The following is a 26,283-nucleotide window of genomic DNA, read 5'->3' as shown; positions in this document are numbered from 1 at the left end:
AAAACCCAGTTTAGGAGCATCACGTGGCAGATGTGGGTCCATCTTTATGTCCAAGCTATCCACTCGAAATTCTTCTAAGTCAAGGTCGTGTATAGTACTACTCAGGTACAAGGGGGCTACCGTCCTCTAAGTCATCCAGTTCATCTCGTTCTACACCATCCAAAGCATCTTCCAGATCTTGCCGTGCATCCTCGTCAGTCAGCTCCCCAACCTTGTCAAACAACAGCTCTAAAGCAAGTCTAGCAGCCTCCCTAGGCCGCTTCCACTTCGCCTCCAGGACGGTTGCCCGCTCGATGCAGACCATAGACTGCTCCAGCGCGTACGACCGAAGGCCATCCTTCACAAGCTCGTCGCAGGTCGTGCGCGCATGAGCACGCTGCTGCCACTGTTCGGCATCGTGATCTAGCGACGCGATCGTGCGACGCATCTCCTCTAGCAACAGCTGCGTCTCCTCGCGGTCTCGATCACGGCGAGCTTTCGACTTGAGAAACTCGACTCGAAGAGCTAACGAACAACGGGATCAATAGGACACGGATGTAGAGTAGGAAGCACTCACCCTCGTTCAGTTCAGCATCACCGGCACCCTGTCCGGAATCCATATACCATATCCACGAAAGACGCCGCGAGCCCTCGCCGGCGTTGACCACGCCGGCGAGAATGACACCGTCGGCAGCAGTCCAGTCAGTGTCAGCGGCAAGGGACCTTCCCGCAGCGCGTTGAGCTTTCTCCTCCGACGTTAGGGCTCGCTCATTCAACGCGCGTACATCTTCATCTTGCAGAACGCGCAACTGCCTCTCCCAGTCTCCAGGTCCTCGCAGATGCAGCAAACAGTTGCGAGCAAAGCGATAACGGACCTTCGAGGTATGTATCCGTTTGGCCAGCTTGTCGAATGCCTGGCGCGCCCGCGTCGCTGCACCGATTTGGCGTACGTTGGCCTGGCGATATTGATTCGTGGCCGTTCGTATGCGCAGGCCACGTCGAAGATCTTCCAAACACTCTTCTGCCTCTGCGGTGCGGAAAGCGATCTCGGTTTTGGCGACGTGAGGCGCGCAGGCTGCAGCACGCGCTGCATCCGTGAGTTCGGACGGCAAGAACAGACGTATATTTTCGATTGCTTCGGGGATCCTGTTGTACGTCGCAAGGTCGGCGCTCGAAAGATTGTCTTGAAGCGATGGCATGAACGTGCGCTGCCAAGCGCGTAGCTTGTCGACGGATTTGCGTAGAGCGACCCGCTTGTTGAATATGGCGAGCTGCTGCGTACTCGTCGGGTTGTTGATGGCTTTGACCTCGAGCGCAAGGAGGCGCCTGAGACGCATTAGCACGTGGCGACGTAGACAGCTCGACACTTACTGGGCATGCTGTACATCAATCCCGAGCTTGATGAAGGACGTCACAGTCATTTCTTGCGGGACAGGAGTGCCATCGGCGGTGTGCTGGGTTTCTTGTTGCCGAAGGGAGAGCTCGACATCTCTAAGGTTTCGCACTGAAGGGAATAAGCCATCGTCATCGCCCAATGCGTGCAGCCTCACCTTTCGTCGTGAACTCGTAAGGACACGGCACGCTCGTCCGGTCCTGTTGCCACTTCGACTCGGTTTCGAGCCATTCTTGCACGAGAGGGGCGTTGCGCTTCTCAACTCCGTCACGTAGCTGTTCAAACTCGTTGTAGGAATCCATGAAAGACACGACGGACTTGACGAGTCTCCGGGGCAACAATCGACCTATGGCAGCTTCAACATCACGTTAGATATGCACTCGAAGAAGTGACTTACCTAAGCTAACATCCATCTCATGGTTATGACAGCCACCGTGATCTTCGAGGGTGAGCTGCCGCGTACCAGGACCCATTGGCTTCGTCTGAGCGGCGGACTTGTTGAGGAGGAACCAGTTCTCCTCCACCGTCTCTCCGTGCGTCCGGCCGACACCCAGCCCAAAGTGGAATGAATAGAGCGCATGACAAGCCGCTCGATGTGCTGGCAAGTGGAAATTGGGGACGAAGTAGCGCAGTACCATGTCGGCAATGCGACCCTGGATGGTCGCCGGTAGGGTAGCAATGCGGTCCTTGAGCTTCTTGTCGAATACACAGGCAACATCGTATGAATAAACGACGTTGGGTACTTCTTCGTGCGCGAGAGCGGAAGCGAGAACATATGTCATGTTGCAGAACCTGTCTAAGCCGTCAGAGCAGTCGAGCAGTACTAGAACTGGAAACGTACCGTTCGCCTTTCTGCAGATCGCCCATGCCATTCGGTAGGAACATATTGTGGCGCGAGCAGATCACGGCCGCGACCCCCGTTGCGCGCAAACCGCGCACACGTTTGGCATTCGCGAGGAAGATCGCGGCGAAGCCCGAGCACGTCGAGATCTGTGGAGCCCATCAGTGCGTTTACAAGTGAGCTCAACATCAAACTTACATCGCCCTCGCTCGCAAATGAGCTCACATACTTCAGGTAAGGTTCCCTCTTGACGAAGTAAGCCCAGCCATCTCCCAGCGGCGGATTTCGCGCCTCGCTCGAGCGGACTGCGTTGGCAAGGCGGAAGTTCGCATCTTGAGCGATGAACTTCTGATAAAGAAAGCTGTAATGCTATTAGCTGAACACCTCGCAGACTATCGGCGCGGGCATACCTCGTATCCGGGCCTGCTTCTTGCCAACCTCGAGGTAGGTTACGACCGGGCTCAGGGCATGCGGGACATCTGATAGCCAAGCCCCCTTGAGGAGTTGTACTCACGCCGTCGTCGACGTGGGCCCTCCCGAAGCGCCTGAGCATGACGACGTGCCGAAAATGATTGATCATGCTGGCGAATACCTGGCGCTTGCTCTGCGTCTTTGTTAGCGCTGGGTACATCTCATACGAAGGGGTCAGACGTACCTTGATGTGTATCGTGCCCGTGTTGTCAGTGAGGCGCTCGATCGCACGCCAAAATTCGTGTATAGAAATCTTGCTGCATGCGTTCAGCTTGTGGAATTGGCGTAAGCACGCGAGCGTGGCGCAAGTCTGAGGATTCTTGATGGTTCCCGGCCACCAGCCAACTCGCATGAGTTGTTGGCGGTGGTTCTCGGCGCTCTTGCCGCAGCCGCAGAATTGGACAGCTACAATATGCACGCCATTCGTGTCGATTATAGTGAAGTCGCTATGGCCACGGTCGGCTTGTATGCAGCATTCGCCGGGCGGATGGCCAAGCTGTACGACCTGCCCAAGACGCTTGAGGGACGAGCGGCGGAAACATTCGTGTTCGGGATTCCATTCCTTCGGATACAATTAGTTAATCGATCGAGGAGCAGCGCCAGCCACGTACCTCACAGCTGATGTCTTAAAGCCTTTGCAAAGTTCCCTCTAAGTTGTAGGTCATGCTTTTGCAAAGTTCACGAAGTGTTTATCTGCACAGCCACTGCCCCCGGGATCTCGCCGGCGACGCCTCCGGGCACCGCCCGATGTGGCAGGCGACCCCCCGAGCTCACCGTTCGGGCATTTCCGAGCGTCGCGCCGCCTCCCGCCGCGTGCGGGCGCGATTGATGCGCCTTCCGGCGCGTCGCGTTCGCTTAGTCAGCGGGTTGTGCAGCCTCGCGCGCGAGTGCGCGTCGTCGCCGCTCGTCGCCCTATGCATCTAAATTGACTCAATAAAGATGTATCAATACTATATAGATACAATTAAACTAGTGGCACGTATATACACGTCCAAAGAACGAAGAAAATGAGAAAGCGGCGGCGAAAAATTTTCGCCGACGCTATACGCGTTGCACAGCCCGCGTAGGAGGGCTGCGGGAACGCGCAGGCAAGGTGAGAAGGGAAGGGGAGGGGTAGACGGTGTTGGCCGCGACCGAGAGCGAGGGAGAGAGCCCTGCTCGTTGTCGCGGGAAGCGGCGCACGTTGGTCGCGCGGCTGCGGCATGGGTTTTTCGTGACCCTTTTACTGGGATCGCGGCGCGCGTGAGGGGTAAGGGAAGGCGGAAGTGGACGAAGAAGGGGGTGGGGGACGCGAAAAGCGCTTGGGCGGCTTGCCGCGGTCGTCCCGGCACGGCTACTGTTGTTTGGGCGAGGTGGGGATGGCGCGGCAGTGTGGCGAGCTGGCTGGCCCGCGGCGGCACGGGCTCGTTCTTGTGACGTGTGGGGGTTATATGCGTCGCCGCCGCGAGAAGCGGCGACGCTGTGCTTGAGTGAAGTCGCGGGGGTCGTGGTGGTAGAAGGAGGGGGGAAGCCGGCCGATCACGTTCCCCGCGATCGCATTTGCGCTCGCGCGGACTTGCTGCAGGTTTTGTGGACTCGAACAATAGAATAGTCAGCTGAAATCGAAGTACTGAACGTGTTTACGCACCGGGGAGTTACATCCTCGCGCGCTGCACGCGCTCATCCTTCTGCCTACTCGGACCTCTTGTAGCACAATTTCCGTGCGGTTGCTGATGAGCCCAAGCGCGGAGAACGAGTCGCCAATCGTGGCGGGTGCGTATCTGGTGACTGGGGAACGAGGGAGGGGGCTAATGGGCCGCGGGGGAGGGGGAGGGGGTCGAAATTGATACCCTATGAGGTAGTTAGTGCTGAATCCGCGTATATTGGAGGGTATAGCGCACCTGAATGGGCACTATGCATTTCTAGAAGGCATATCTGCGCCTTTATGTGGTTGTTGAGGGTGGCGGACACGAGCGGCGAGGCGGAAATGGGGGTAGGACGCGAGAGCGACGCGTTATGTCACGTCACGAACGCGTTCATTTGGAGCGCGCTTGGGACGGAAGATAACGCGATTGTCATCCATCGCAGCTGAATACTGGCCCAAACAGAAGAGCGATGTGTATCAAGGTACTTGCCTTACTATCTGGCACATTGACCCTTCTTGTGCCTATCCTCCAAATAGGAGTAACTGACCACTGTCTGCCCAGATACTTGCCACCTCACAAGATCTTTGCTTCATCTGATCCATCCAGAGCGCCTCGTTGTGCATTATCTACTGATAGCATGTCTATACCTATCTACAAATATAGAACATGAACTTTCCTAGCTCTGCCAGGTCGTAGCCCTTCAGAATAGCGTTGGCTCATTCTTATGCACGAGTGGAATATGTGCATTACTCTCTTTGTGACATACACTATTTCCGGCTTATTCTATGCACAAAACCATAGATTTCAGCCCGGAATTCCCTTAGGACTATGCTTCCCTTGCCATACGACGTTTTTTTGCATCTTTATTCGTCGATCCGCGTGCTCGCGAGAACGCGAGGCACGACGACAACAAGCCTCGGACGCTCGGTCCGATCCTCCGATTGTGCTTGATCAGCGCCCCGCTACTGCGCCGATTCATCTGGCGATCCTCCCCTCGTCTCACCTACAGAATCGAGCGTGTATCATCCATATCTAGCTGTATGTGAGGGCTCCCAGTGAGAACGCGAGTAAGAAGAGGGGAACAACATGGGGCATAGGCAGGGGTGGGCTAGCGCTCAGTACAGGTGCGTGGGCTATGCCCTGCGCGCAGATTCACTCACTGACATCTATTTCATACATATTTATGCTATTCTTGCCGCTGCGGTGCACACCCCCGCACCGTCTCGCGCGCCAGACGCTCTGGCGAGCACCTTCGGGCGACGGGCCGGCGTGCCGGTCCGGTCATCCGACACGTCCGGCCGCGCGTCCCTTGGTCTCCTGCCATGATCATCGCCTGCGCATTGTCCCCCCGTCGCCCTCAATCCCCCTCCACCTCTTCTTACCATCCACCTCCCTATTTGACCTCTAATCACGAACTCAAGGACGCGCCTCGACGCGTGAGACGCGCATATCGCATAGGACCAGCCCGGTGGATCACGCACGCAAGGGGCGGCCTGCAACAATCATCGCGCGGTGTAAAAGCGTGCCATAGGTGGTGGAGCATCTACTGGAGATGCATTCAGGTGCGTCGCTACGCGCTATGATATAAGTATTGAACTAACATCAATTTTACGCCCTATACAACCATTCTGGCGCCATACAGGCCTGCTTGAACCGCCCCCAGCCCTCTGCGTCCTCAAGACACCCACGCGCCCCTCTGCGTCGTCCCTCTCACCCCCTCCTTCGTTGAACGCGTGTCCCGCGCTGAGCGCCCGCCGTTCGAGTACTCACCGCACCGGGAATTCACGGCGCTGGTGCTCGGCGCGAGGTACGCCATCCAACGTTCCGCGGCCTGCACGGCCCCGCGGGTCTCAAGCGGGGAAAGGCCGTGCGCGCATATCCGCACGCGTCGACAAGCATGCAGATGGGCAACCGCGCGATGCTGCCTGACGAACAAGCCGCACGCGCTCGTGCTGTGGGGCGTAGCTCGCGTCTCCACATCTCCCCCTCCCCCCTATCATGCTTACGACGCGCGCTCTTCATGTCCGCTTGCACTGGCTGGACGACGCGCGCGGCGCCGGCGAAAAATTTCCCCGGCGCTTTTTTGCCCCCTTTTTTTCTTTTCCTTGCACGTACGTACACACAGTGTATGACTGGTATACAATGATACATGTCTTGCTACTACGAGCTTGAGGGACGATGAGCAGCGGAGGCGGCGACGACGCGTGCGCGCGCGCGAGGCCGCGCGACGCGCTGACTAAGCAAGGCTGACGCGCGGGAAGGCACGGGGGGCGCATCAATCGCGCGCGCGCGGCGCGGGAGGCTGCGCGACGCTCGGAAATGCCCGAACGGTGAGCTCGGGGGGTCGAATGCCGCATCGGGTGCTGCCCGGAGGCGTCGCCGGCGAGATCCCGGGGGGGTGGTGGCTGTGTAGGTAACACTTCGTCAACTTTGCAAAAGCACGACCTACAACTTATAGGGAGCTTTGCAAAGGGGGTACGTCCACAGGTGCATCACCGGGCTGGCTTCTGTACGTGGTTCTGCCTTCTCGCTACTGTCCTAGCTCCTAACGCGTCTCTCATAGGACATCAGTGCTTACTACCGACGGAAAGCAAAGCAACATAATCGAACGGTGTCAATTGACCTTCAGGCCGTCGCGCTCGCCCAAGTTGCCGGCAAGACGAAGATCACTGTCTCTACCCGCACATCCCAATACTACTCGACTCTATGCTACACGGAGCGTATCAAGAAGACTTTCGAGGAGCGCTTCCAGGCGGAGATGCAGTCCTGGCAGGCGAAGAAGGAGGCAGCCGGGTCAGCGGGAGCCCCTTTCTCCGAGGACAAGCCGACAACCATGGGTGTCCGTAACCGCGTTACGAACGAGTTTTGGGCAAAGGAGCCCCCCGAGTACAAGGCTATGGTGGAGAAGATGCACGCGGAGGAGTTGGACAGGCAACGGCGAGCGGCTCGCGAGCTGATTAACCCCAACGCGCCGTCGACGCCTGAAGAGCTCCAGAGGTACGTTCCTGACCTTTTAGCCGTGTTCACCAGCTCAACGCGCGACAGGTTATACGATTCGGCTGCCCTTTACCTTCAACCGTTCGCTGACGCTGCGGCGGGGTCGTTCAAGGGTATTGCGGCGATCATGATATGTGCCCCGATGCCCGAAGACGGAGGAGATCTTGGAGTTTTTAGGTGCGTGAATAGCCTTACAGATCGCACGAGTCGCTGACCGAAGATGGACAGCGTCCATGCCAATCCGGCGGATTCCCTCACGAAAGCCAAGTGGCCGCAGCTCTTTAAAGAGAAGTTTCGTCAAGTGGAGAAGGGGATGCTGGAGTACGGACAGCATGTATTCAGTGAGTTGCTTGTCCTCCAGTCCAGTCATGCTCTAACACTCAGGCAGGCAAGAAGACACGCATGTCGCGAGCACTTCCCTCGATGTTGACGGGCCCTCTCGAGGCCGAAAACGAGGATCATTCAACACCCGATGAGCAGGACGACAATCCCCCCAGCGTGGACGACCTCTTCGACGACCACTTCTACGACCATGTTAACGATGACGAAACCTCCGGATACGACGCGAACGAAGTTAACGACGAGCAGGGTCAGCACGAACCTGGACAACATGAGCACGAGCAAGAGCAAGAGGACAGCAACGTCGAGGTCGTTCGCGAGGGGGACAACAACTCCTTCGCCCACGTCGACGACAGCCTTGAGCGCGAGCACGACATGATGCGCATGATCCATGAACAGGACAACACCAATGACTTCAATAATGCGCCACGTCCAATGACCCCTACCCTCGAGGACGAGCCTCTGTTCCTCCACGCGTCATCGCCGGCTCAGCCTTCTCGTGCATCATCCGTCGTCTCCAAATCTGCGTCGCGCGCTATCCAGGCGCCAGCTTGTCAGCAGAACCTGCCGCGAATGGATGAGCCGCATGCGCCATCGCAGGCGCTGCCTCCGCCGGCGAGCGCTTCTCTGCAGCCGGTGCTGCGTACGGCCGCTACGCCCACGGCAATCGGCTCCCATCCGAACGTTCCTCCCATCATCCACGACATATGGAAGCTGAACGCGATGCCGGCGTGGTCTGAGCACGTACGCCTGGCTGTCACAGCTTGTAGGCGCGGACAGTCTTGGGCAACGGCTTTCGGAGATGCCGTCAAGTCGTACGTCGAGTTTGAGGAGGCGCATGGCTTTCCAGCGAAGGACGCGGGCCGCAAGGTCATCAGTGACAAGAAGACACGCCCGCCGCAGTATGCTGCTTGGCTCAAGATTGCCCGCCCCTACGATCGCCCAATGCTCATCAAGGACATCGACGAGTACACTCAGCAGTGGTGGGGCTGGCTGGCGGCACACCTTCCCGAAGGGCTCCGCAACCAGAACAGCTACTTGCTCGACCTGTCGCGCGTAGATCTCGCCGACGCGACGACCTGGAATGGACTGGACAAGGCCTGCGGAAAGGACGGTGTCCTGCAGATTGTGCTCTCGCTTCTCTGGTGGGGCGATGCGGTACACGGTCACGGCACCTACACTACCACCCAGCGCGATAATTGGGAAGCTGCATGCGTCGAACTGAGCGGCATTCTCAATGCTATGGCCGGTGTAACTCGGAGGTCCCAGACTGGCAGGTTCGTCATATTCTCATGCCCTTTTAGCCTTGTTTCCGTACTGATATCTATGCTATAGCAAGAGGATGTCATCGGGCGATGCTCCTCCGCCCCCGCCTGCTAAGAAGCGCAAGCAGCAGGAGTCGAAGGCTGCGACGCCATCTCACGTTAGCCGCGCCTCAACTTCCACCTCTTCGTCCTCTCGCCGCCGCCGCCGCTGATATAGCTATGATCCTTTCGCATATTCCGCACTGGAAGGCTGGTATTTCTCCCTTTACGACCGCAATGCTCTCACGAACGACGCTCTCTCGCTATCCTGATGTCACTGACGAACTTCAACTTCTCGTTGTCCTTGTACCTTCATTCTTTCATCTGGACTTCGTGTTACCTTACTTTACAGCTTATATACACCCTTATTATATATCACCCATAGTACAATATATCCCTCGACTTACCCTCGTGAATACACATCTTGAACTGCGGAGATTTGAACTTGTGGGTCCGAGTGTATTGTGCATGACTGTTTGTACGAGTTTTGATGTGGCGTTACGACTTGAGCCAAACACACCTCGCAACTCTGTCTTCCACCACCACCACCTCGATCGTCCCACCATTGGTGCCGCCCATCGCGAATGCTTTTCCGGCACTTCAAGCGCTCAATATCCCGGGCCCTGAACTTTCTCACTACATCGAGCATCCAATAACGCGCTTTCACAATGATCAACGGCGGCTCTCATTTCGCCTGCATCGCACGCGCGCCCACCGCACCTCATCTCGCACTGCTCGCGATCGACAACTACAACACCGCCAGCGCATTCCCTATCACACCAGCCGCACCGCGCTCACCACACGCTCCTGGCTTCCTCACCCACGTCATCGGCACCTACATTCTCATCTCTACACCCTTGCCCTCGTCGGCCTCCACCTCGTCAGTTGGCACGCTACGTGATTCTCCACGTGCGCGCCGATTGACACGCTGCGCATGTGCCACGCGCTGCTCTTCGATGGGTAGTGCAAGTCGCTCGCGTGGTTGGGTGTGGATGGCAGTCACCTGCCGCGGCTGTCCAGGGCCCACATTCGGGCTCCCTGACTACCTCCGGCCCAGCGAGAGCGCGATGTAGTGCAGCGTGGCAGCAGGCGAGCCCGCGATGGCTCGCAAGCGGGGCTGAGTTTCCCAATGGACACGTGCGGGGTACCCATGCAAGCCGGGAAGGATGAGCGTCGGCGAGCCTGCGGCTGCACGTGCAACTGCGAGGAGGGCGAGTGCGATGAGCCAGCCACAATCGTGTGCGGGGCGAAGGCGGGGCGACGCAGCGGGAGGAGCGTGGGAAGAGGCGGGAACGGGAGGCGAGGGATCGCAGGTGCACGTGCGAGCGCGATGGATGGTGCGAGCCCGACGCGCTAGGTAGTGGGGCAAGCCGTGTGCGTGGCGAGATGGCTGGGCGATGCTACACGACGCGGCGGGAAGGGCGGGGCGACGCGGCGGGGCAATGCGGCGGGAGGGCGGGGCGACGCGGCGGGAGGGCGGGGCGACGCGGCGGGAGGAGCGTGGGAAGTTTCGGGAGGCGGGCTGCACGTGCGCGCGCGCGTCGGAGGGCGGGACGACGACGACGACGACGACGACGACGACGACGGTGCACGCGCTGCTGGCGCACCTTGTGCAGTAGATTGGTTTCAAAACCAACCCGACAACTTGCGTAATTCGGTTTGAAATCTACGCGACGTGATCACGGGCCCGGCAAAAGCCGAGCTCGCCCGCCCTCTGCGCCAGCCGCCGGCCCCGGGCGATGCCCTTATAGGGCACCGACGCCGTGATGCGCGCCGCGCGTGCGTCGGGCGGCTCGCGTGACACGCGTCACCCCGCGGATGCGTCACGCGCGCCCCGCTCCGCGCGTCGGGGGCGCGCCGCGTGCTGCCGCGACGCCTCGTATCGCGCGCGGGATGCTTGTAGATGAATAGAATATGTGCCTAATGTGTATATATGCACGAAAAGGAGGCGGGGAGGGGGGGGGGAAGCCAGTGAAAACACGAAAACAGCGCGGGCGAAAATTTTCGCCCGCGATCGATGCGCTCCTGGTGCTCGCAGAGCGCGCGGGAACGCGTCGAGAAGGTGGGGGAGGGTAGGGAGGCATCCCCCCGAGCTACGGGCGCCCATTCGCGTCGAGGGACGCGTCCGCGGCGGCACGTAGCAGGCGAGGGAGAGGGGGAAGGAGGGTGGCGCATGGCTACGCAATTGTGCCGCTTCTGCGTCTTCGCGAGGGGCAGATGCAGAGCGAGGGGGTGGTGGGGCACGCTGCGTGCTCTCTCTCTCTCGAGATAGAGGGCAGCGCACGGCTGGGGAGCGCGTCGAGGGGGTTGCCCAAGCCGCTGGCAGCGGCTCCGCATGGTCGGCCTAGCCAATCGCGGCCGTGCTCAGACACGGCACACTGAGAGCAAGTCTCGGTGGCGCGAAAGGCATCGCCAGTTGCGCGTAAAGTCGCCACGAGGGCGATTCTACGCGACCGGGGTGTAGGGGGAGGAGGATGCAGTAGGCTACCCACCTGCACGCGTCGGGCATGCAGGTGGGGGTGGTAGCGGCTAAGAAAGCCACCAAGACTTCCTAGGGCGCATAGTACGCCCCAGGCGAGTCCCCTGCGCCCTCAAAGGCGGTCTGAGGGGGGGGGGATGGCGGGGAGGGGGGAGAAAAGTGGGGAGGTGGTAATGGCTGCGCCATTCTCCCCGTCGTCGCGGTCGCGCGCCTGTTCTCGCGCCTCCCCATACGCCATTACAATGTAATGTTAGTTTCTTAACGATGAGCGGGGCGTATGCACGCACCTGCGGTCCCCCTCCACTCACGCCGGGGCGGCCAGCGTTATCTGGCGCCTTTCGTTGTCTTGGGCGGTGCTGTCGTCGCATCCAGCGGAGAACGCTGATATTCGAGATGAAAGGAAGAGAGGGAGTGGGGAGGGGTGTCCTGATGCGGCAGGGGCGACGAAGGAGACGACGTGGTGGTGGTTGGAGACACAACGAGGAGCAGCCAGACGCGCCGGATGAGCGGGCCGGACGCTCGGTCCGATGCCCGTGCTTCATCATCGTCGAGCTCGACAGCCTCGGGTTCACGCCGGGGGTCCTCTGAGAGCGTGATAAACCCCCATTATATTACTAGATTTATGCCAGAATAGATCTTGAAGGTTTGGGAACAAACAGAGGCCGGCAAACATTCAAACTTGAGTTCACGAGTCAGACTCTCGACATACTGTATATTCCGTCCTCGATCGTGCTTGCCCGCGCCCTTTCCTCGCTGTCCCTCGCTCAGATCGTATCGGATTTGCCTCGAATTAACTGCATTGCGGAGGGGGATGTCTCCTTTACGTTTCCATGTATGCATCTGATAATTTCGAGGATTTGATGCTTCTCTATACTAAAAGCATTGCAGCTGAGCGCTCTCGACGAGATCCAGCAATCTGAGGGTTTGATCATGGTCTCCATCCTGTCATACTCTCTGAGTACAGCCATGTATAGTATACTATAGCCTCTATATACTTTATTGAGCTCAAATCCCCTCACGGCAGGCTGTGACACTGCTGAAAAGGGACAGATGCCGGGCGGTCCCGAGGAACAAGGCTTGCGGTCCCGAAGAACAGCACGACGCGTGGTTGTTGCTCGTGTTCCCCTTGATCACCACCACCACCACCACCAGCGCGCTCCCCCTTCTTTGAACCCACCCCCCTCCTGCTTCCTCCTTTCCACGCACCTCGCGCTCATTCACATCAACAAAGAATTTCGTTCTCAGGGATATCGCACGCGGCATGACAGCAGGATGACCCAGGATCACGGGGAGGGGGAGAAATGGTGCGTGAACGTGCCCCCCATTGCTCTCCGTTACTGATGTCTGCTACTATTTGAGGAATGAGGGGAGGGAGGACGACACTGCGCAACAGCGCATTGCGTTCTCACTCCCCTCTCTTCACGCCCTCGGCCGTCTTCCGCGGGCGCTGTCAGGTCGCGACAGGCGCGTAATGCGTCCCAGTCGTAGTCCTAAAGCAGTGGGGGGCAGCGTCAATGCCCGTCCACGCGCGGTTGCGTACTCAGCGCCCACGCCCCAAGGCTTCCCATGCACCCCACCCCGCGGTCGCACTAGCCCCCCTCCCACACCCTCCTGCAGCAAGAACCCACGCTAGGCGTATTAGCATGCGCCATACGTCGGGTCTGCCGCCCTCGATGGCTCAACCACGCGTCTGGCAGTGCCCATCCGCCCGCCTCCCCCTAGCTTGCTACGTGCCGCCGCGGACGCGTCCCTCGACACGAATGGGCGCCCGTAGCTCGGGGGGATGCCTCCCTACCCTCCCCCCCTTCTCGACGCGTTCCCGCGCGCTCTGCGAGCACCAGGAGCGCATCGATCGCGGGCGAAAATTTTCGCCCGCGCTGTTTTCGTGTTTTCACTGGCTTCCCCCCCCCCTCCCCGCCTCCTTTTCGTGCATATATACACATTAGGCACATATTCTATTCATCTACAAGCATCCCGCGCGCGATACGAGGCGTCGCGGCAGCACGCGGCGCGCCCCCGACGCGCGGAGCGGGGCGCGCGTGACGCATCCGCGGGGTGACGCGTGTCACGCGAGCCGCCCGACGCACGCGCGGCGCGCATCACGGCGTCGGTGCCCTATAAGGGCATCGCCCGGGGCCGGCGGCTGGCGCAGAGGGCGGGCGAGCTCGGCTTTTGCCGGGCCCGTGATCACGTCGCGTAGATTTCAAACCGAATTACGCAAGTTGTCGGGTTGGTTTTGAAACCTATTTACAGCATCAGCTGGCTGGCGACGACGACGGGGACCACGGCGATGGCCGAGGATGCAGGAGGGTACGGCACTGTCCGAGTAGCTGTAGCTATAGTAGTTTTCTCAGTCAGTTGTTGCATCAGTTGATGCAACAAAGGCCTGAGAGCTCAGGCTTATGAGTTCAGGCTTTTGATGCATCAGTTTCCCCTGAGAGCTCAAGGGGCTGTTGCAACAGAGGTCTTGTTAGTGGTGCTCAAGCGACACTTCCTCGTCGACACTTCTGCTCATCCCGACAGGGTAGACAGGGTAAAGCCAGATGGTCTCGTGTACTCTGGCAGTCTCGGGAGCTATGTCGATCTGGACGGCTGTCGCACGCGCCTTGACGAGGCTTTGTTGGGTATCGAGGACAAGTTGGAGCTTGACATCTTTGACGATGACGCTGCTGTTGGCGCCTTCGAACCAAAGCTCACCGACAAGGAGAGCGACGCGGTCGGCCAGGTCCTGACCTACATCGAGCGGATGCACTGTCGCCAGAACCGCACCTTCTCATTCTTCCTCTTCATCAACGCCGAGTACTTTCGCATCATCCGCACCGATCGGGACGGCATGGTCGTGACAGAGAAGCGGCTCTGGAGGAAGAAAGAGGATGAATATCAGTGCCTCAACGAGTTTCTTCACCGCTTCGACAACCTCATTCCCGAGGACCAAGGCCAGGACACGTCTGTTCGCCGGGTCCCGAAGGAGCGTGCGCATCTCGAAGAGCCTGCTAAAGCAGCCCTTGCGCCGTACCTCGAGGACCTCAAGAAGCGCAAGCCGCTCGCGCTAGACGCACCCATCCTCGAAGTAGATGTGCCAATCGACCAGAATGCGAAGTCTGGGTGGCGTCGGTTCTATGTCTGGGCTCCCACCATCGAGCCGCATGGCATCCGCACGCGTGCGACAGTCGGGTATCTGTTGAGGTTGCAGTTCGGCCGCTCGCCCGATGCGACGAGTCATTTTGTGCTTTTCGGACTTATCGCTCTTAGTTTACGTATATAAACCCCGCTGAATATACAGGAACCTCGTACGCTTGTCGAGGTTCCCACCACTAACAAGACCTCTGTTGCAACAGCCCCTTGAGCTCTCAGGGGAAACTGATGCATCAAAGGCCTGAACTCATAGGCCTGAGCTCTCAGGCCTTTGTTGCATCAACTGATGCAACAACTGACTGAGAAAACTACTATAGCTACAGCTACTCGGACAGTGCCGTACCCTCCTGCATCCTTGGCCATCGCCGTGGTCCCCGTCGTCGTCGCCAGCAGCGCGTGCACTGTCGTCGTCGTCGTCGTCGTCGTCGTCGTCGTCCCGCCCTCCGACGCGCGCGCGCACGTGCAGCCCGCCTCCCGAAACTTCCCACGCTCCTCCCGCCGCGTCGCCCCGCCCTCCCGCCGCGTCGCCCCGCCCTCCCGCCGCATTGCCCCGCCGCGTCGCCCCGCCCTTCCCGCCGCGTCGTGTAGCATCGCCCAGCCATCTCGCCACGCACACGGCTTGCCCCACTACCTAGCGCGTCGGGCTCGCACCATCCATCGCGCTCGCACGTGCACCTGCGATCCCTCGCCTCCCGTTCCCGCCTCTTCCCACGCTCCTCCCGCTGCGTCGCCCCGCCTTCGCCCCGCACACGATTGTGGCTGGCTCATCGCACTCGCCCTCCTCGCAGTTGCACGTGCAGCCGCAGGCTCGCCGACGCTCATCCTTCCCGGCTTGCATGGGTACCCCGCACGTGTCCATTGGGAAACTCAGCCCCGCTTGCGAGCCATCGCGGGCTCGCCTGCTGCCACGCTGCACTACATCGCGCTCTCGCTGGGCCGGAGGTAGTCAGGGAGCCCGAATGTGGGCCCTGGACAGCCGCGGCAGGTGACTGCCATCCACACCCAACCACGCGAGCGACTTGCACTACCCATCGAAGAGCAGCGCGTGGCACATGCGCAGCGTGTCAATCGGCGCGCACGTGGAGAATCACGTAGCGTGCCAACTGACGAGGTGGAGGCCGACGAGGGCAAGGGTGTAGAGATGAGAATGTAGGTGCCGATGACGTGGGTGAGGAAGCCAGGAGCGTGTGGTGAGCGCGGTGCGGCTGGTGTGATAGGGAATGCGCTGGCGGTGTTGTAGTTGTCGATCGCGAGCAGTGCGAGATGAGGTGCGGTGGGCGCGCGTGCGATGCAGGCGAAATGAGAGCCGCCGTTGATCATTGTGAAAGCGCGTTATTGGATGCTCGATGTAGTGAGAAAGTTCAGGGCCCGGGATATTGAGCGCTTGAAGTGCCGGAAAAGCATTCGCGATGGGCGGCACCAATGGTGGGACGATCGAGGTGGTGGTGGTGGAAGACAGAGTTGCGAGGTGTGTTTGGCTCAAGTCGTAACGCCACATCAAAACTCGTACAAACAGTCATGCACAATACACTCGGACCCACAAGTTCAAATCTCCGCAGTTCAAGATGTGTATTCACGAGGGTAAGTCGAGGGATATATTGTACTATGGGTGATATATAATAAGGGTGTATATAAGCTGTAAAGTAAGGTAACACGAAGTCCAGATGAAAGAATGAAGGTACAAGGACAACGAGAAGTTGAAGTTCGTCAGTGACATCAGGATAGCGAGAGAGCGTCGTTCGTGAGAGCATTGCGGTCGTAAAGGGAGAAATACCAGCCTTCCAGTGCGGAATATGCGAAAGGATCATAGCTATATCAGCGGCGGCGGCGGCGAGAGGACGAAGAGGTGGAAGTTGAGGCGCGGCTAACGTGAGATGGCGTCGCAGCCTTCGACTCCTGCTGCTTGCGCTTCTTAGCAGGCGGGGGCGGAGGAGCATCGCCCGATGACATCCTCTTGCTATAGCATAGATATCAGTACGGAAACAAGGCTAAAAGGGCATGAGAATATGACGAACCTGCCAGTCTGGGACCTCCGAGTTACACCGGCCATAGCATTGAGAATGCCGCTCAGTTCGACGCATGCAGCTTCCCAATTATCGCGCTGGGTGGTAGTGTAGGTGCCGTGACCGTGTACCGCATCGCCCCACCAGAGAAGCGAGAGCACAATCTGCAGGACACCGTCCTTTCCGCAGGCCTTGTCCAGTCCATTCCAGGTCGTCGCGTCGGCGAGATCTACGCGCGACAGGTCGAGCAAGTAGCTGTTCTGGTTGCGGAGCCCTTCGGGAAGGTGTGCCGCCAGCCAGCCCCACCACTGCTGAGTGTACTCGTCGATGTCCTTGATGAGCATTGGGCGATCGTAGGGGCGGGCAATCTTGAGCCAAGCAGCATACTGCGGCGGGCGTGTCTTCTTGTCACTGATGACCTTGCGGCCCGCGTCCTTCGCTGGAAAGCCATGCGCCTCCTCAAACTCGACGTACGACTTGACGGCATCTCCGAAAGCCGTTGCCCAAGACTGTCCGCGCCTACAAGCTGTGACAGCCAGGCGTACGTGCTCAGACCACGCCGGCATCGCGTTCAGCTTCCATATGTCGTGGATGATGGGAGGAACGTTCGGATGGGAGCCGATTGCCGTGGGCGTAGCGGCCGTACGCAGCACCGGCTGCAGAGAAGCGCTCGCCGGCGGAGGCAGCGCCTGCGATGGCGCATGCGGCTCATCCATTCGCGGCAGGTTCTGCTGACAAGCTGGCGCCTGGATAGCGCGCGACGCAGATTTGGAGACGACGGATGATGCACGAGAAGGCTGAGCCGGCGATGACGCGTGGAGGAACAGAGGCTCGTCCTCGAGGGTAGGGGTCATTGGACGTGGCGCATTATTGAAGTCATTGGTGTTGTCCTGTTCATGGATCATGCGCATCATGTCGTGCTCGCGCTCAAGGCTGTCGTCGACGTGGGCGAAGGAGTTGTTGTCCCCCTCGCGAACGACCTCGACGTTGCTGTCCTCTTGCTCTTGCTCGTGCTCATGTTGTCCAGGTTCGTGCTGACCCTGCTCGTCGTTAACTTCGTTCGCGTCGTATCCGGAGGTTTCGTCATCGTTAACATGGTCGTAGAAGTGGTCGTCGAAGAGGTCGTCCACGCTGGGGGGATTGTCGTCCTGCTCATCGGGTGTTGAATGATCCTCGTTTTCGGCCTCGAGAGGGCCCGTCAACATCGAGGGAAGTGCTCGCGACATGCGTGTCTTCTTGCCTGCCTGAGTGTTAGAGCATGACTGGACTGGAGGACAAGCAACTCACTGAATACATGCTGTCCGTACTCCAGCATCCCCTTCTCCACTTGACGAAACTTCTCTTTAAAGAGCTGCGGCCACTTGGCTTTCGTGAGGGAATCCGCCGGATTGGCATGGACGCTGTCCATCTTCGGTCAGCGACTCGTGCGATCTGTAAGGCTATTCACGCACCTAAAAACTCCAAGATCTCCTCCGTCTTCGGGCATCGGGGCACATATCATGATCGCCGCAATACCCTTGAACGACCCCGCCGCAGCGTCAGCGAACGGTTGAAGGTAAAGGGCAGCCGAATCGTATAACCTGTCGCGCGTTGAGCTGGTGAACACGGCTAAAAGGTCAGGAACGTACCTCTGGAGCTCTTCAGGCGTCGACGGCGCGTTGGGGTTAATCAGCTCGCGAGCCGCTCGCCGTTGCCTGTCCAACTCCTCCGCGTGCATCTTCTCCACCATAGCCTTGTACTCGGGGGGCTCCTTTGCCCAAAACTCGTTCGTAACGCGGTTACGGACACCCATGGTTGTCGGCTTGTCCTCGGAGAAAGGGGCTCCCGCTGACCCGGCTGCCTCCTTCTTCGCCTGCCAGGACTGCATCTCCGCCTGGAAGCGCTCCTCGAAAGTCTTCTTGATACGCTCCGTGTAGCATAGAGTCGAGTAGTATTGGGATGTGCGGGTAGAGACAGTGATCTTCGTCTTGCCGGCAACTTGGGCGAGCGCGACGGCCTGAAGGTCAATTGACACCGTTCGATTATGTTGCTTTGCTTTCCGTCGGTAGTAAGCACTGATGTCCTATGAGAGACGCGTTAGGAGCTAGGACAGTAGCGAGAAGGCAGAACCACGTACAGAAGCCAGCCCGGTGATGACTGTTGCCCGTTTTCCGCACTCGTCCGCGGTCAAGCCCCTCGTGGTGACGAGTGCATCGACATCCGCCTGCGTCGGCTCTTCCTCGCCGTTCTCGATATCCTGCTTCCTGAAGTCGAATTCGAAAGGATTATTGCCAGCGAGGCAGAGCAATCCTCGCGCGACAGTGCGATAGACCAGGCGTCTGGCTCGGTCAGACGTCGCGGCTTCGAATTCTGCGCGGTGGTGGTCGATGTAGACGAACTTGTTGCCACACACCCACGACGCCGGCGCCATAGAAGCGATGGACGGGCACTTGAGCCGCGCTAGAAGATGACTGCGTAACAAGAGAGGTGAGCGCCAAATAACTGCCGCATCTTGCCGTGCAACAACACGACCAAATAAACAGTTGCCACCATGCATACAGGCGGTCCTTGGGACCTCTCTCAGACGAAATGCAAGATCAAAGCGATATCAAAACAAAAGAGTATCAATCTGAGTCCATTCAGGTTCAAAATAGGAAGGATGTATCATATAGGTCAAATGGGGGAGTAACGGCGTTCCTGGCGCAGACGTGCCAAGCGAGAGAGAGGGGCGGGGCCGCGAGGAGTAAACAACGTACGGCGTAGGTTCTCCAGCTCAGTATGGTCATGAATAGGGTCTAGAAGCCGTTCTGTTGGTTTGAAGTGGTGACGGTGTTCTTCGTACATCTGCGGATCGCAGCGCAAACGTACTACAAGGTTGAAGTACCGCTCTCGTGCACGAGCTAAGCGAGCCTGCTGCTCGTGAGCGTCGAGCCCTGCCTCCCAGAACTGTGTCCCTTCAAATGGCAGCATGGGATATCGCTCGTCCTGTCGAAAAGACGAGTTAGCGATGATCACAAGCAAGGCATATAGACACACCAATAGGCGAGACCTTTCGGTCGGATCCCGCGCCAAAGCCCGCCTCTCGCGCGCCTCTGCAACGCGGACCAGCTGTGCTTCCCTCCGCTCCTTCCGTTCCTGCTCCTTCCTATCCTCCTCCTCGAAAAAATCGACCTCACCCGGGCGCAGCACGTATCCGTTCTTGGACAGACGCCAGCCTCTCGGTAGAGGCTGTTGCCGGTTTGCCGAAGACGAACCCTGTCGGGGCTCTACGCGGGGCGAGGTCGCTTGAAAAAATTGGATGCTCCGAGACCGACGTGGTGGTTCAAGGGTGCTGGTGTCGGAAAGACGTGCACTGTAAGGGTTCCCGTGTTGGGGTCGACGAATGGCAGGTGTAGGAGGTAAGGAAGAAGCTAGAGATGTTTGCCGAGCCCTGCTAGAGGTGCTCGGCGCCGCAAGGGGCATGGGGGCTGCCAGACGTGAAGGCGTGAGGAGAGACTCAGAGGCGCGGACGGACGTCAGGCCGGCCGATCACGCCGTCTCGGCAAACACCGAAAATCGAACTTCGAGCGATATGTACAACGGCCATAGACTAGTAAAATATCTCTCACTTCTCTGGTGAGCCCCTATAGCATACCCAGTACCTGTATACTATATCCTCATCACTGACTTTGGTGGTAATCGAATGGATTCTACAATGTGAACACTGATGTATATGACGCGGTCCGACCGACAGCTGCCAGCGGTCCGAGCTGTATCGAGTTGTGTGCTAAGCCTGCTGAAGATTCGTAGAAACGCAGCATTCTCGAGATACAGATACCTCGCCTAAAGCAATGATCAAGTCAGGTGGCCATGAAATATATTTGGCCCGTTGAAGAGCCCGACTGAGCTAGCGATGCTCATTGCCATAAATCGCAATCAGATGCGACCGTTTAACGAGACACCTGCTCGTACTGGCGCGCTCATTCACGTCAGAGTCATGCAAGCCGATAGCGTTACAAATCGTGTCTCGGAGCGCTACGACAGAACCACAAGCGTATTACGCCTAATCAGCACGTCCTGTAGGAATGCACGGTAAGCCCAGGTTCAGCTATCAGCAGCACGAAGTATAAATATGTAAGTAGCCGGTAAGCGAGCTATCTTCGAGCGAGGGGCTTGACATCAAAGAGCGCCTGGCTCTGCATTACGGTTTTGCGTGGAGACTCCCGTAGTCTCGTGGATGTGCTTGATACACGGACATATGTACAGTGTGCTGTTGACAGCTTTCCCAAGTGCAGACGCCTGCAAGGCTCTACAAGAAACGTCGTAGATCAAGAAGTAAAGTAGAGTATATCAGTTTGTCTAGACGTGCTGATCTAACGAGTAGTGCATCGATAGCTCAGGCGTAGGATACGGCGGGAGATGCGAAGAAGCGTGACAGTTGAACTCGTGACCATCGTTCGGCAACAGCCGACTTCGCTTCCGCCCACGGCGTACGTCCTGCCTTCACATCGCGCTTTTGCTTGTTCTCCCTGACATCCGCTTACGTTCTCCAAACGCTTCAAATGTATCCTCAGGAGCTCACAGTACGTCCGAACGCGGATTTCGCGCTCCGAACAAGCTATAACCACCGGCAGATACAACTTGCCTTCGACCCGGTGCCCCTTCGCATTGCTCGCGCAGAATGAGCAGCGCCCCTGGCGCGACCGAGCGCAAGAGCCACAAGCGGCGCAAAATCGACTCCAGTGAAGACACTCTTTTCCGTCACCGGCCCTTCACGTCCAAGCAAAGCGAACTATCGACCGATGGGCGCCGCGTCCAACGAGTGACAACTCACATATCCGCGCCGCGCCACGCTCCCGCCGCCACCTCTTCTTCCTCATCGTCCTCTCTTCCTACAAGGACACCCGGTGACGAGTTCGACTTCACGCAAGGCGACCGGTTCTTCGAGCTCTTCCGCGATGCTGAGCCAGTCGTGCACGATATTCCACCCGCACCAACCGTAGAACAGGTACGTGGCCTATCGCTGTATTGTGCGTTTCTTGCTCACAGGTACTATAGGCCGATGCCGAATTGGACTGGGAATCTGTGCGGTCGGAGTACCTCGACGAAACGTTCCGCTATGAAGGTCGGGGCTCTAGGACGAGCTGTTCTGGCTGCAACTCGCAAGATGCCTTCTATCGCTGCCGAGATCAGTGCATGGCGCATTGGCTGTACTGCCGCGACTGCATCGTGAAGGCGCATGCACTATTGCCCACTCACTGGCTTGAGGTACGTGGCTGGCGCTGCTCCTCGATCGATTAACTAATTGTATCCGAAGGAATGGAATCCCGAACACGAATGTTTCCGCCGCTCGTCCCTCAAGCGTCTTGGGCAGGTCGTACAGCTTGGCCATCCGCCCGGCGAATGCTGCATACAAGCCGACCGTGGCCATAGCGACTTCACTATAATCGACACGAATGGCGTGCATATTGTAGCTGTCCAATTCTGCGGCTGCGGCAAGAGCGCCGAGAACCACCGCCAACAACTCATGCGAGTTGGCTGGTGGCCGGGAACCATCAAGAATCCTCAGACTTGCGCCACGCTCGCGTGCTTACGCCAATTCCACAAGCTGAACGCATGCAGCAAGATTTCTATACACGAATTTTGGCGTGCGATCGAGCGCCTCACTGACAACACGGGCACGATACACATCAAGGTACGTCTGACCCCTTCGTATGAGATGTACCCAGCGCTAACAAAGACGCAGAGCAAGCGCCAGGTATTCGCCAGCATGATCAATCATTTTCGGCACGTCGTCATGCTCAGGCGCTTCGGGAGGGCCCACGTCGACGACGGCGTGAGTACAACTCCTCAAGGGGGCTTGGCTATCAGATGTCCCGCATGCCCTGAGCCCGGTCGTAACCTACCTCGAGGTTGGCAAGAAGCAGGCCCGGATACGAGGTATGCCCGCGCCGATAGTCTGCGAGGTGTTCAGCTAATAGCATTACAGCTTTCTTTATCAGAAGTTCATCGCTCAAGATGCGAACTTCCGCCTTGCCAACGCAGTCCGCTCGAGCGAGGCGCGAAATCCGCCGCTGGGAGATGGCTGGGCTTACTTCGTCAAGAGGGAACCTTACCTGAAGTATGTGAGCTCATTTGCGAGCGAGGGCGATGTAAGTTTGATGTTGAGCTCACTTGTAAACGCACTGATGGGCTCCACAGATCTCGACGTGCTCGGGCTTCGCCGCGATCTTCCTCGCGAATGCCAAACGTGTGCGCGGTTTGCGCGCAACGGGGGTCGCGGCCGTGATCTGCTCGCGCCACAATATGTTCCTACCGAATGGCATGGGCGATCTGCAGAAAGGCGAACGGTACGTTTCCAGTTCTAGTACTGCTCGACTGCTCTGACGGCTTAGACAGGTTCTGCAACATGACATATGTTCTCGCTTCCGCTCTCGCGCACGAAGAAGTACCCAACGTCGTTTATTCATACGATGTTGCCTGCGTATTCGACAAGAAGCTCAAGGACCGCATTGCTACCCTACCGGCGACCATCCAGGGTCGCATTGCCGACATGGTACTGCGCTACTTCGTCCCCAATTTCCACTTGCCAGCACATCGAGCGGCTTGTCATGCGCTCTATTCATTCCACTTTGGGCTGGGTGTCGGCCGGACGCACGGAGAGACGGTGGAGGAGAACTGGTTCCTCCTCAACAAGTCCGCCGCTCAGACGAAGCCAATGGGTCCTGGTACGCGGCAGCTCACCCTCGAAGATCACGGTGGCTGTCATAACCATGAGATGGATGTTAGCTTAGGTAAGTCACTTCTTCGAGTGCATATCTAACGTGATGTTGAAGCTGCCATAGGTCGATTGTTGCCCCGGAGACTCGTCAAGTCCGTCGTGTCTTTCATGGATTCCTACAACGAGTTTGAACAGCTACGTGACGGAGTTGAGAAGCGCAACGCCCCTCTCGTGCAAGAATGGCTCGAAACCGAGTCGAAGTGGCAACAGGACCGGACGAGCGTGCCGTGTCCTTACGAGTTCACGACGAAAGGTGAGGCTGCACGCATTGGGCGATGACGATGGCTTATTCCCTTCAGTGCGAAACCTTAGAGATGTCGAGCTCTCCCTTCGGCAACAAGAAACCCAGCACACCGCCGATGGCACTCCTGTCCCGCAAGAAATGACTGTGACGTCCTTCATCAAGCTCGGGATTGATGTACAGCATGCCCAGTAAGTGTCGAGCTGTCTACGTCGCCACGTGCTAATGCGTCTCAGGCGCCTCCTTGCGCTCGAGGTCAAAGCCATCAACAACCCGACGAGTACGCAGCAGCTCGCCATATTCAACAAGCGGGTCGCTCTACGCAAATCCGTCGACAAGCTACGCGCTTGGCAGCGCACGTTCATGCCATCGCTTCAAGACAATCTTTCGAGCGCCGACCTTGCGACGTACAACAGGATCCCCGAAGCAATCGAAAATATACGTCTGTTCTTGCCGTCCGAACTCACGGATGCAGCGCGTGCTGCAGCCTGCGCGCCTCACGTCGCCAAAACCGAGATCGCTTTCCGCACCGCAGAGGCAGAAGAGTGTTTGGAAGATCTTCGACGTGGCCTGCGCATACGAACGGCCACGAATCAATATCGCCAGGCCAACGTACGCCAAATCGGTGCAGCGACGCGGGCGCGCCAGGCATTCGACAAGCTGGCCAAACGGATACATACCTCGAAGGTCCGTTATCGCTTTGCTCGCAACTGTTTGCTGCATCTGCGAGGACCTGGAGACTGGGAGAGGCAGTTGCGCGTTCTGCAAGATGAAGATGTACGCGCGTTGAATGAGCGAGCCCTAACGTCGGAGGAGAAAGCTCAACGCGCTGCGGGAAGGTCCCTTGCCGCTGACACTGACTGGACTGCTGCCGACGGTGTCATTCTCGCCGGCGTGGTCAACGCCGGCGAGGGCTCGCGGCGTCTTTCGTGGATATGGTATATGGATTCCGGACAGGGTGCCGGTGATGCTGAACTGAACGAGGGTGAGTGCTTCCTACTCTACATCCGTGTCCTATTGATCCCGTTGTTCGTTAGCTCTTCGAGTCGAGTTTCTCAAGTCGAAAGCTCGCCGTGATCGAGACCGCGAGGAGACGCAGCTGTTGCTAGAGGAGATGCGTCGCACGATCGCGTCGCTAGATCACGATGCCGAACAGTGGCAGCAGCGTGCTCATGCGCGCACGACCTGCGACGAGCTTGTGAAGGATGGCCTTCGGTCGTACGCGCTGGAGCAGTCTATGGTCTGCATCGAGCGGGCAACCGTCCTGGAGGCGAAGTGGAAGCGGCCTAGGGAGGCTGCTAGACTTGCTTTAGAGCTGTTGTTTGACAAGGTTGGGGAGCTGACTGACGAGGATGCACGGCAAGATCTGGAAGATGCTTTGGATGGTGTAGAACGAGATGAACTGGATGACTTAGAGGACGGTAGCCCCCTTGTACCTGAGTAGTACTATACACGACCTTGACTTAGAAGAATTTCGAGTGGATAGCTTGGACATAAAGATGGACCCACATCTGCCACGTGATGCTCCTAAACTGGGTTTTGACGTGTCAGCCTTCTTGCTCTCTTCCACCATCACCAGTCGCGCTACGTGTCGACTGCATCACGCTCACTTCCTTTTTCTTCACCTCCGTCGCTGCCGCCGCCGCCGTTGGCCACGCTCTTAGACTGTACGACCCCGAGTCTTCCACCATCGCGCTCAACAGCGCATCGGTCCAGCATTTGCTCCGGTCTCTCCACGACCGATCGACCGGCCCTTTGCAGTGTCCATCCTGCACTCTTCCCATCACCCTCATCTACACACCCACATCCTCGTCCCCGCCGGCTCCCGCCATGGACGCGTCAACGTACCCAAAGACCCTCTGTCGCGTGCATGCCATGATACACGGCACGTCTGTGCCGCCGTATGCATACATGCAAGCCTCCTGCCTTGTCGGGATGAGCTACGCGCACGTCAAAGCACGTACAGCACGTTGCTACAACGGCTTCGCGCGCTGCTCGACGTATCATCCCGAACGACATCCCAGGCAATGCGCGAGGACCGGCGCGAGCGCGGCCCGACCTCCCGGCACTTGCTCGTGTGACGCTGCGCCTAGGTGCACGAGTAGCGCAGGGCAGGGGCGTTGTCTGGTGGGCGTGTTGACGTATGCGGTAGCTGCCGAGTACACGCAGCCCGACAGCTGGTGCTCGTGCAGATGAGCCGGCCGTGCGTGCACGGTGATGAGCGAGCGCACACCGCTTGCCGAGAGCGTGGCGAGCTGCAAGCGCGCAGCTGTATGTTCGACTACGAGGAGGGCAACAGCGAGGAACCGGGTGCGGGATACCCATTGCGAGCATGCACGGGGTGGCTGGTGGGCCGACGCGGTGGGAGGAGCGTGGGAAGAGGCGGGAACGGGAGGCGAGGGATCGCAGGTGCACGTGCGAGCGCGATGGATGGTGCGAGCCCGACGCGCTAGGTAGTGGGGCAAGCCGTGTGCGTGGCGAGATGGCTGGGCGATGCTACACGACGCGGCGGGAAGGGCGGGGCGACGCGGCGGGGCAATGCGGCGGGAGGGCGGGGCGACGCGGCGGGAGGGCGGGGCGACGCGGCGGGAGGAGCGTGGGAAGTTTCGGGAGGCGGGCTGCACGTGCGCGCGCGCGTCGGAGGGCGGGACGACGACGACGACGACGACGACGACGACGACGGTGCACGCGCTGCTGGCGACGACGACGGGGACCACGGCGATGGCCGAGGATGCAG

At 58.7% G+C, this 26,283-nt stretch overlaps 6 protein-coding genes across 6 annotated transcripts; 3 read left to right on the top strand and 3 right to left on the bottom strand.

Moving 5' to 3' along the window:
- Positions 1 to 97: 97 nt before the first annotated feature.
- Positions 98 to 3,888, bottom strand: SCHCODRAFT_02673028 (uncharacterized protein; the record flags this gene model as incomplete). The annotated part of the gene is made up of 11 exons (XM_003027076.2): positions 98 to 504; positions 557 to 1,305; positions 1,351 to 1,483; positions 1,530 to 1,689; positions 1,753 to 2,164; positions 2,214 to 2,362; positions 2,412 to 2,574; positions 2,624 to 2,817; positions 2,869 to 3,246; positions 3,301 to 3,302; positions 3,867 to 3,888. 11 exons carry the CDS (start codon positions 3,886 to 3,888, stop codon positions 98 to 100), a joined length of 2,769 nt encoding a protein of 922 aa, XP_003027122.2.
- A 1,507-nt stretch (positions 3,889 to 5,395) lies between these two features.
- Positions 5,396 to 9,122, top strand: SCHCODRAFT_0238071 (uncharacterized protein; the record flags this gene model as incomplete). The annotated part of the gene is made up of 8 exons (XM_003027248.1): positions 5,396 to 5,433; positions 5,973 to 6,116; positions 6,768 to 6,784; positions 6,901 to 7,306; positions 7,355 to 7,483; positions 7,535 to 7,647; positions 7,695 to 8,922; positions 8,981 to 9,122. The coding sequence occupies 8 exons, from the start codon at positions 5,396 to 5,398 to the stop codon at positions 9,120 to 9,122; spliced, it is 2,217 nt and encodes a 738-aa protein (XP_003027294.1).
- Positions 9,123 to 9,991: 869 nt separating this feature from the next.
- Positions 9,992 to 11,458, bottom strand: SCHCODRAFT_02693528 (uncharacterized protein; the record flags this gene model as incomplete). The annotated part of the gene is made up of 2 exons (XM_003027247.2): positions 9,992 to 10,556; positions 11,442 to 11,458. The coding sequence occupies 2 exons, from the start codon at positions 11,456 to 11,458 to the stop codon at positions 9,992 to 9,994; spliced, it is 582 nt and encodes a 193-aa protein (XP_003027293.1).
- Positions 11,459 to 13,718: 2,260 nt separating this feature from the next.
- SCHCODRAFT_02693527 (uncharacterized protein) lies at positions 13,719 to 15,509 on the top strand (the record flags this gene model as incomplete). The annotated part of the gene is made up of 3 exons (XM_003027075.2): positions 13,719 to 13,738; positions 13,841 to 14,685; positions 14,881 to 15,509. 3 exons carry the CDS (start codon positions 13,719 to 13,721, stop codon positions 15,507 to 15,509), a joined length of 1,494 nt encoding a protein of 497 aa, XP_003027121.1.
- An 869-nt stretch (positions 15,510 to 16,378) lies between these two features.
- SCHCODRAFT_02673024 (uncharacterized protein) lies at positions 16,379 to 20,007 on the bottom strand (the record flags this gene model as incomplete). Its single annotated transcript, XM_050346663.1, has 8 exons — positions 16,379 to 16,520; positions 16,579 to 17,806; positions 17,854 to 17,966; positions 18,018 to 18,146; positions 18,195 to 18,628; positions 18,683 to 19,005; positions 19,302 to 19,530; positions 19,582 to 20,007. The coding sequence occupies 8 exons, from the start codon at positions 20,005 to 20,007 to the stop codon at positions 16,379 to 16,381; spliced, it is 3,024 nt and encodes a 1,007-aa protein (XP_050197423.1).
- A 1,198-nt stretch (positions 20,008 to 21,205) lies between these two features.
- On the top strand, positions 21,206 to 25,503 carry SCHCODRAFT_02717381 (uncharacterized protein; the record flags this gene model as incomplete). The annotated part of the gene is made up of 12 exons (XM_003028574.3): positions 21,206 to 21,532; positions 21,583 to 21,792; positions 21,842 to 22,219; positions 22,271 to 22,464; positions 22,514 to 22,676; positions 22,726 to 22,874; positions 22,924 to 23,318; positions 23,370 to 23,558; positions 23,605 to 23,737; positions 23,783 to 24,531; positions 24,584 to 24,967; positions 25,014 to 25,503. 12 exons carry the CDS (start codon positions 21,206 to 21,208, stop codon positions 25,208 to 25,210), a joined length of 3,468 nt encoding a protein of 1,155 aa, XP_003028620.2. The 3' UTR covers positions 25,211 to 25,503.
- Positions 25,504 to 26,283: the final 780 nt, after the last annotated feature.

The sequence above is a fragment of the Schizophyllum commune genome, assembly GCF_000143185.2.
Source record: "Schizophyllum commune H4-8 unplaced genomic scaffold SCHCOscaffold_14, whole genome shotgun sequence".
NCBI classification, from domain to species: domain Eukaryota; kingdom Fungi; phylum Basidiomycota; class Agaricomycetes; order Agaricales; family Schizophyllaceae; genus Schizophyllum; species Schizophyllum commune.
The sequence above is the reverse complement of the archived record's forward strand: the minus strand, read 5'-3'. Positions and strand labels throughout refer to the sequence as shown.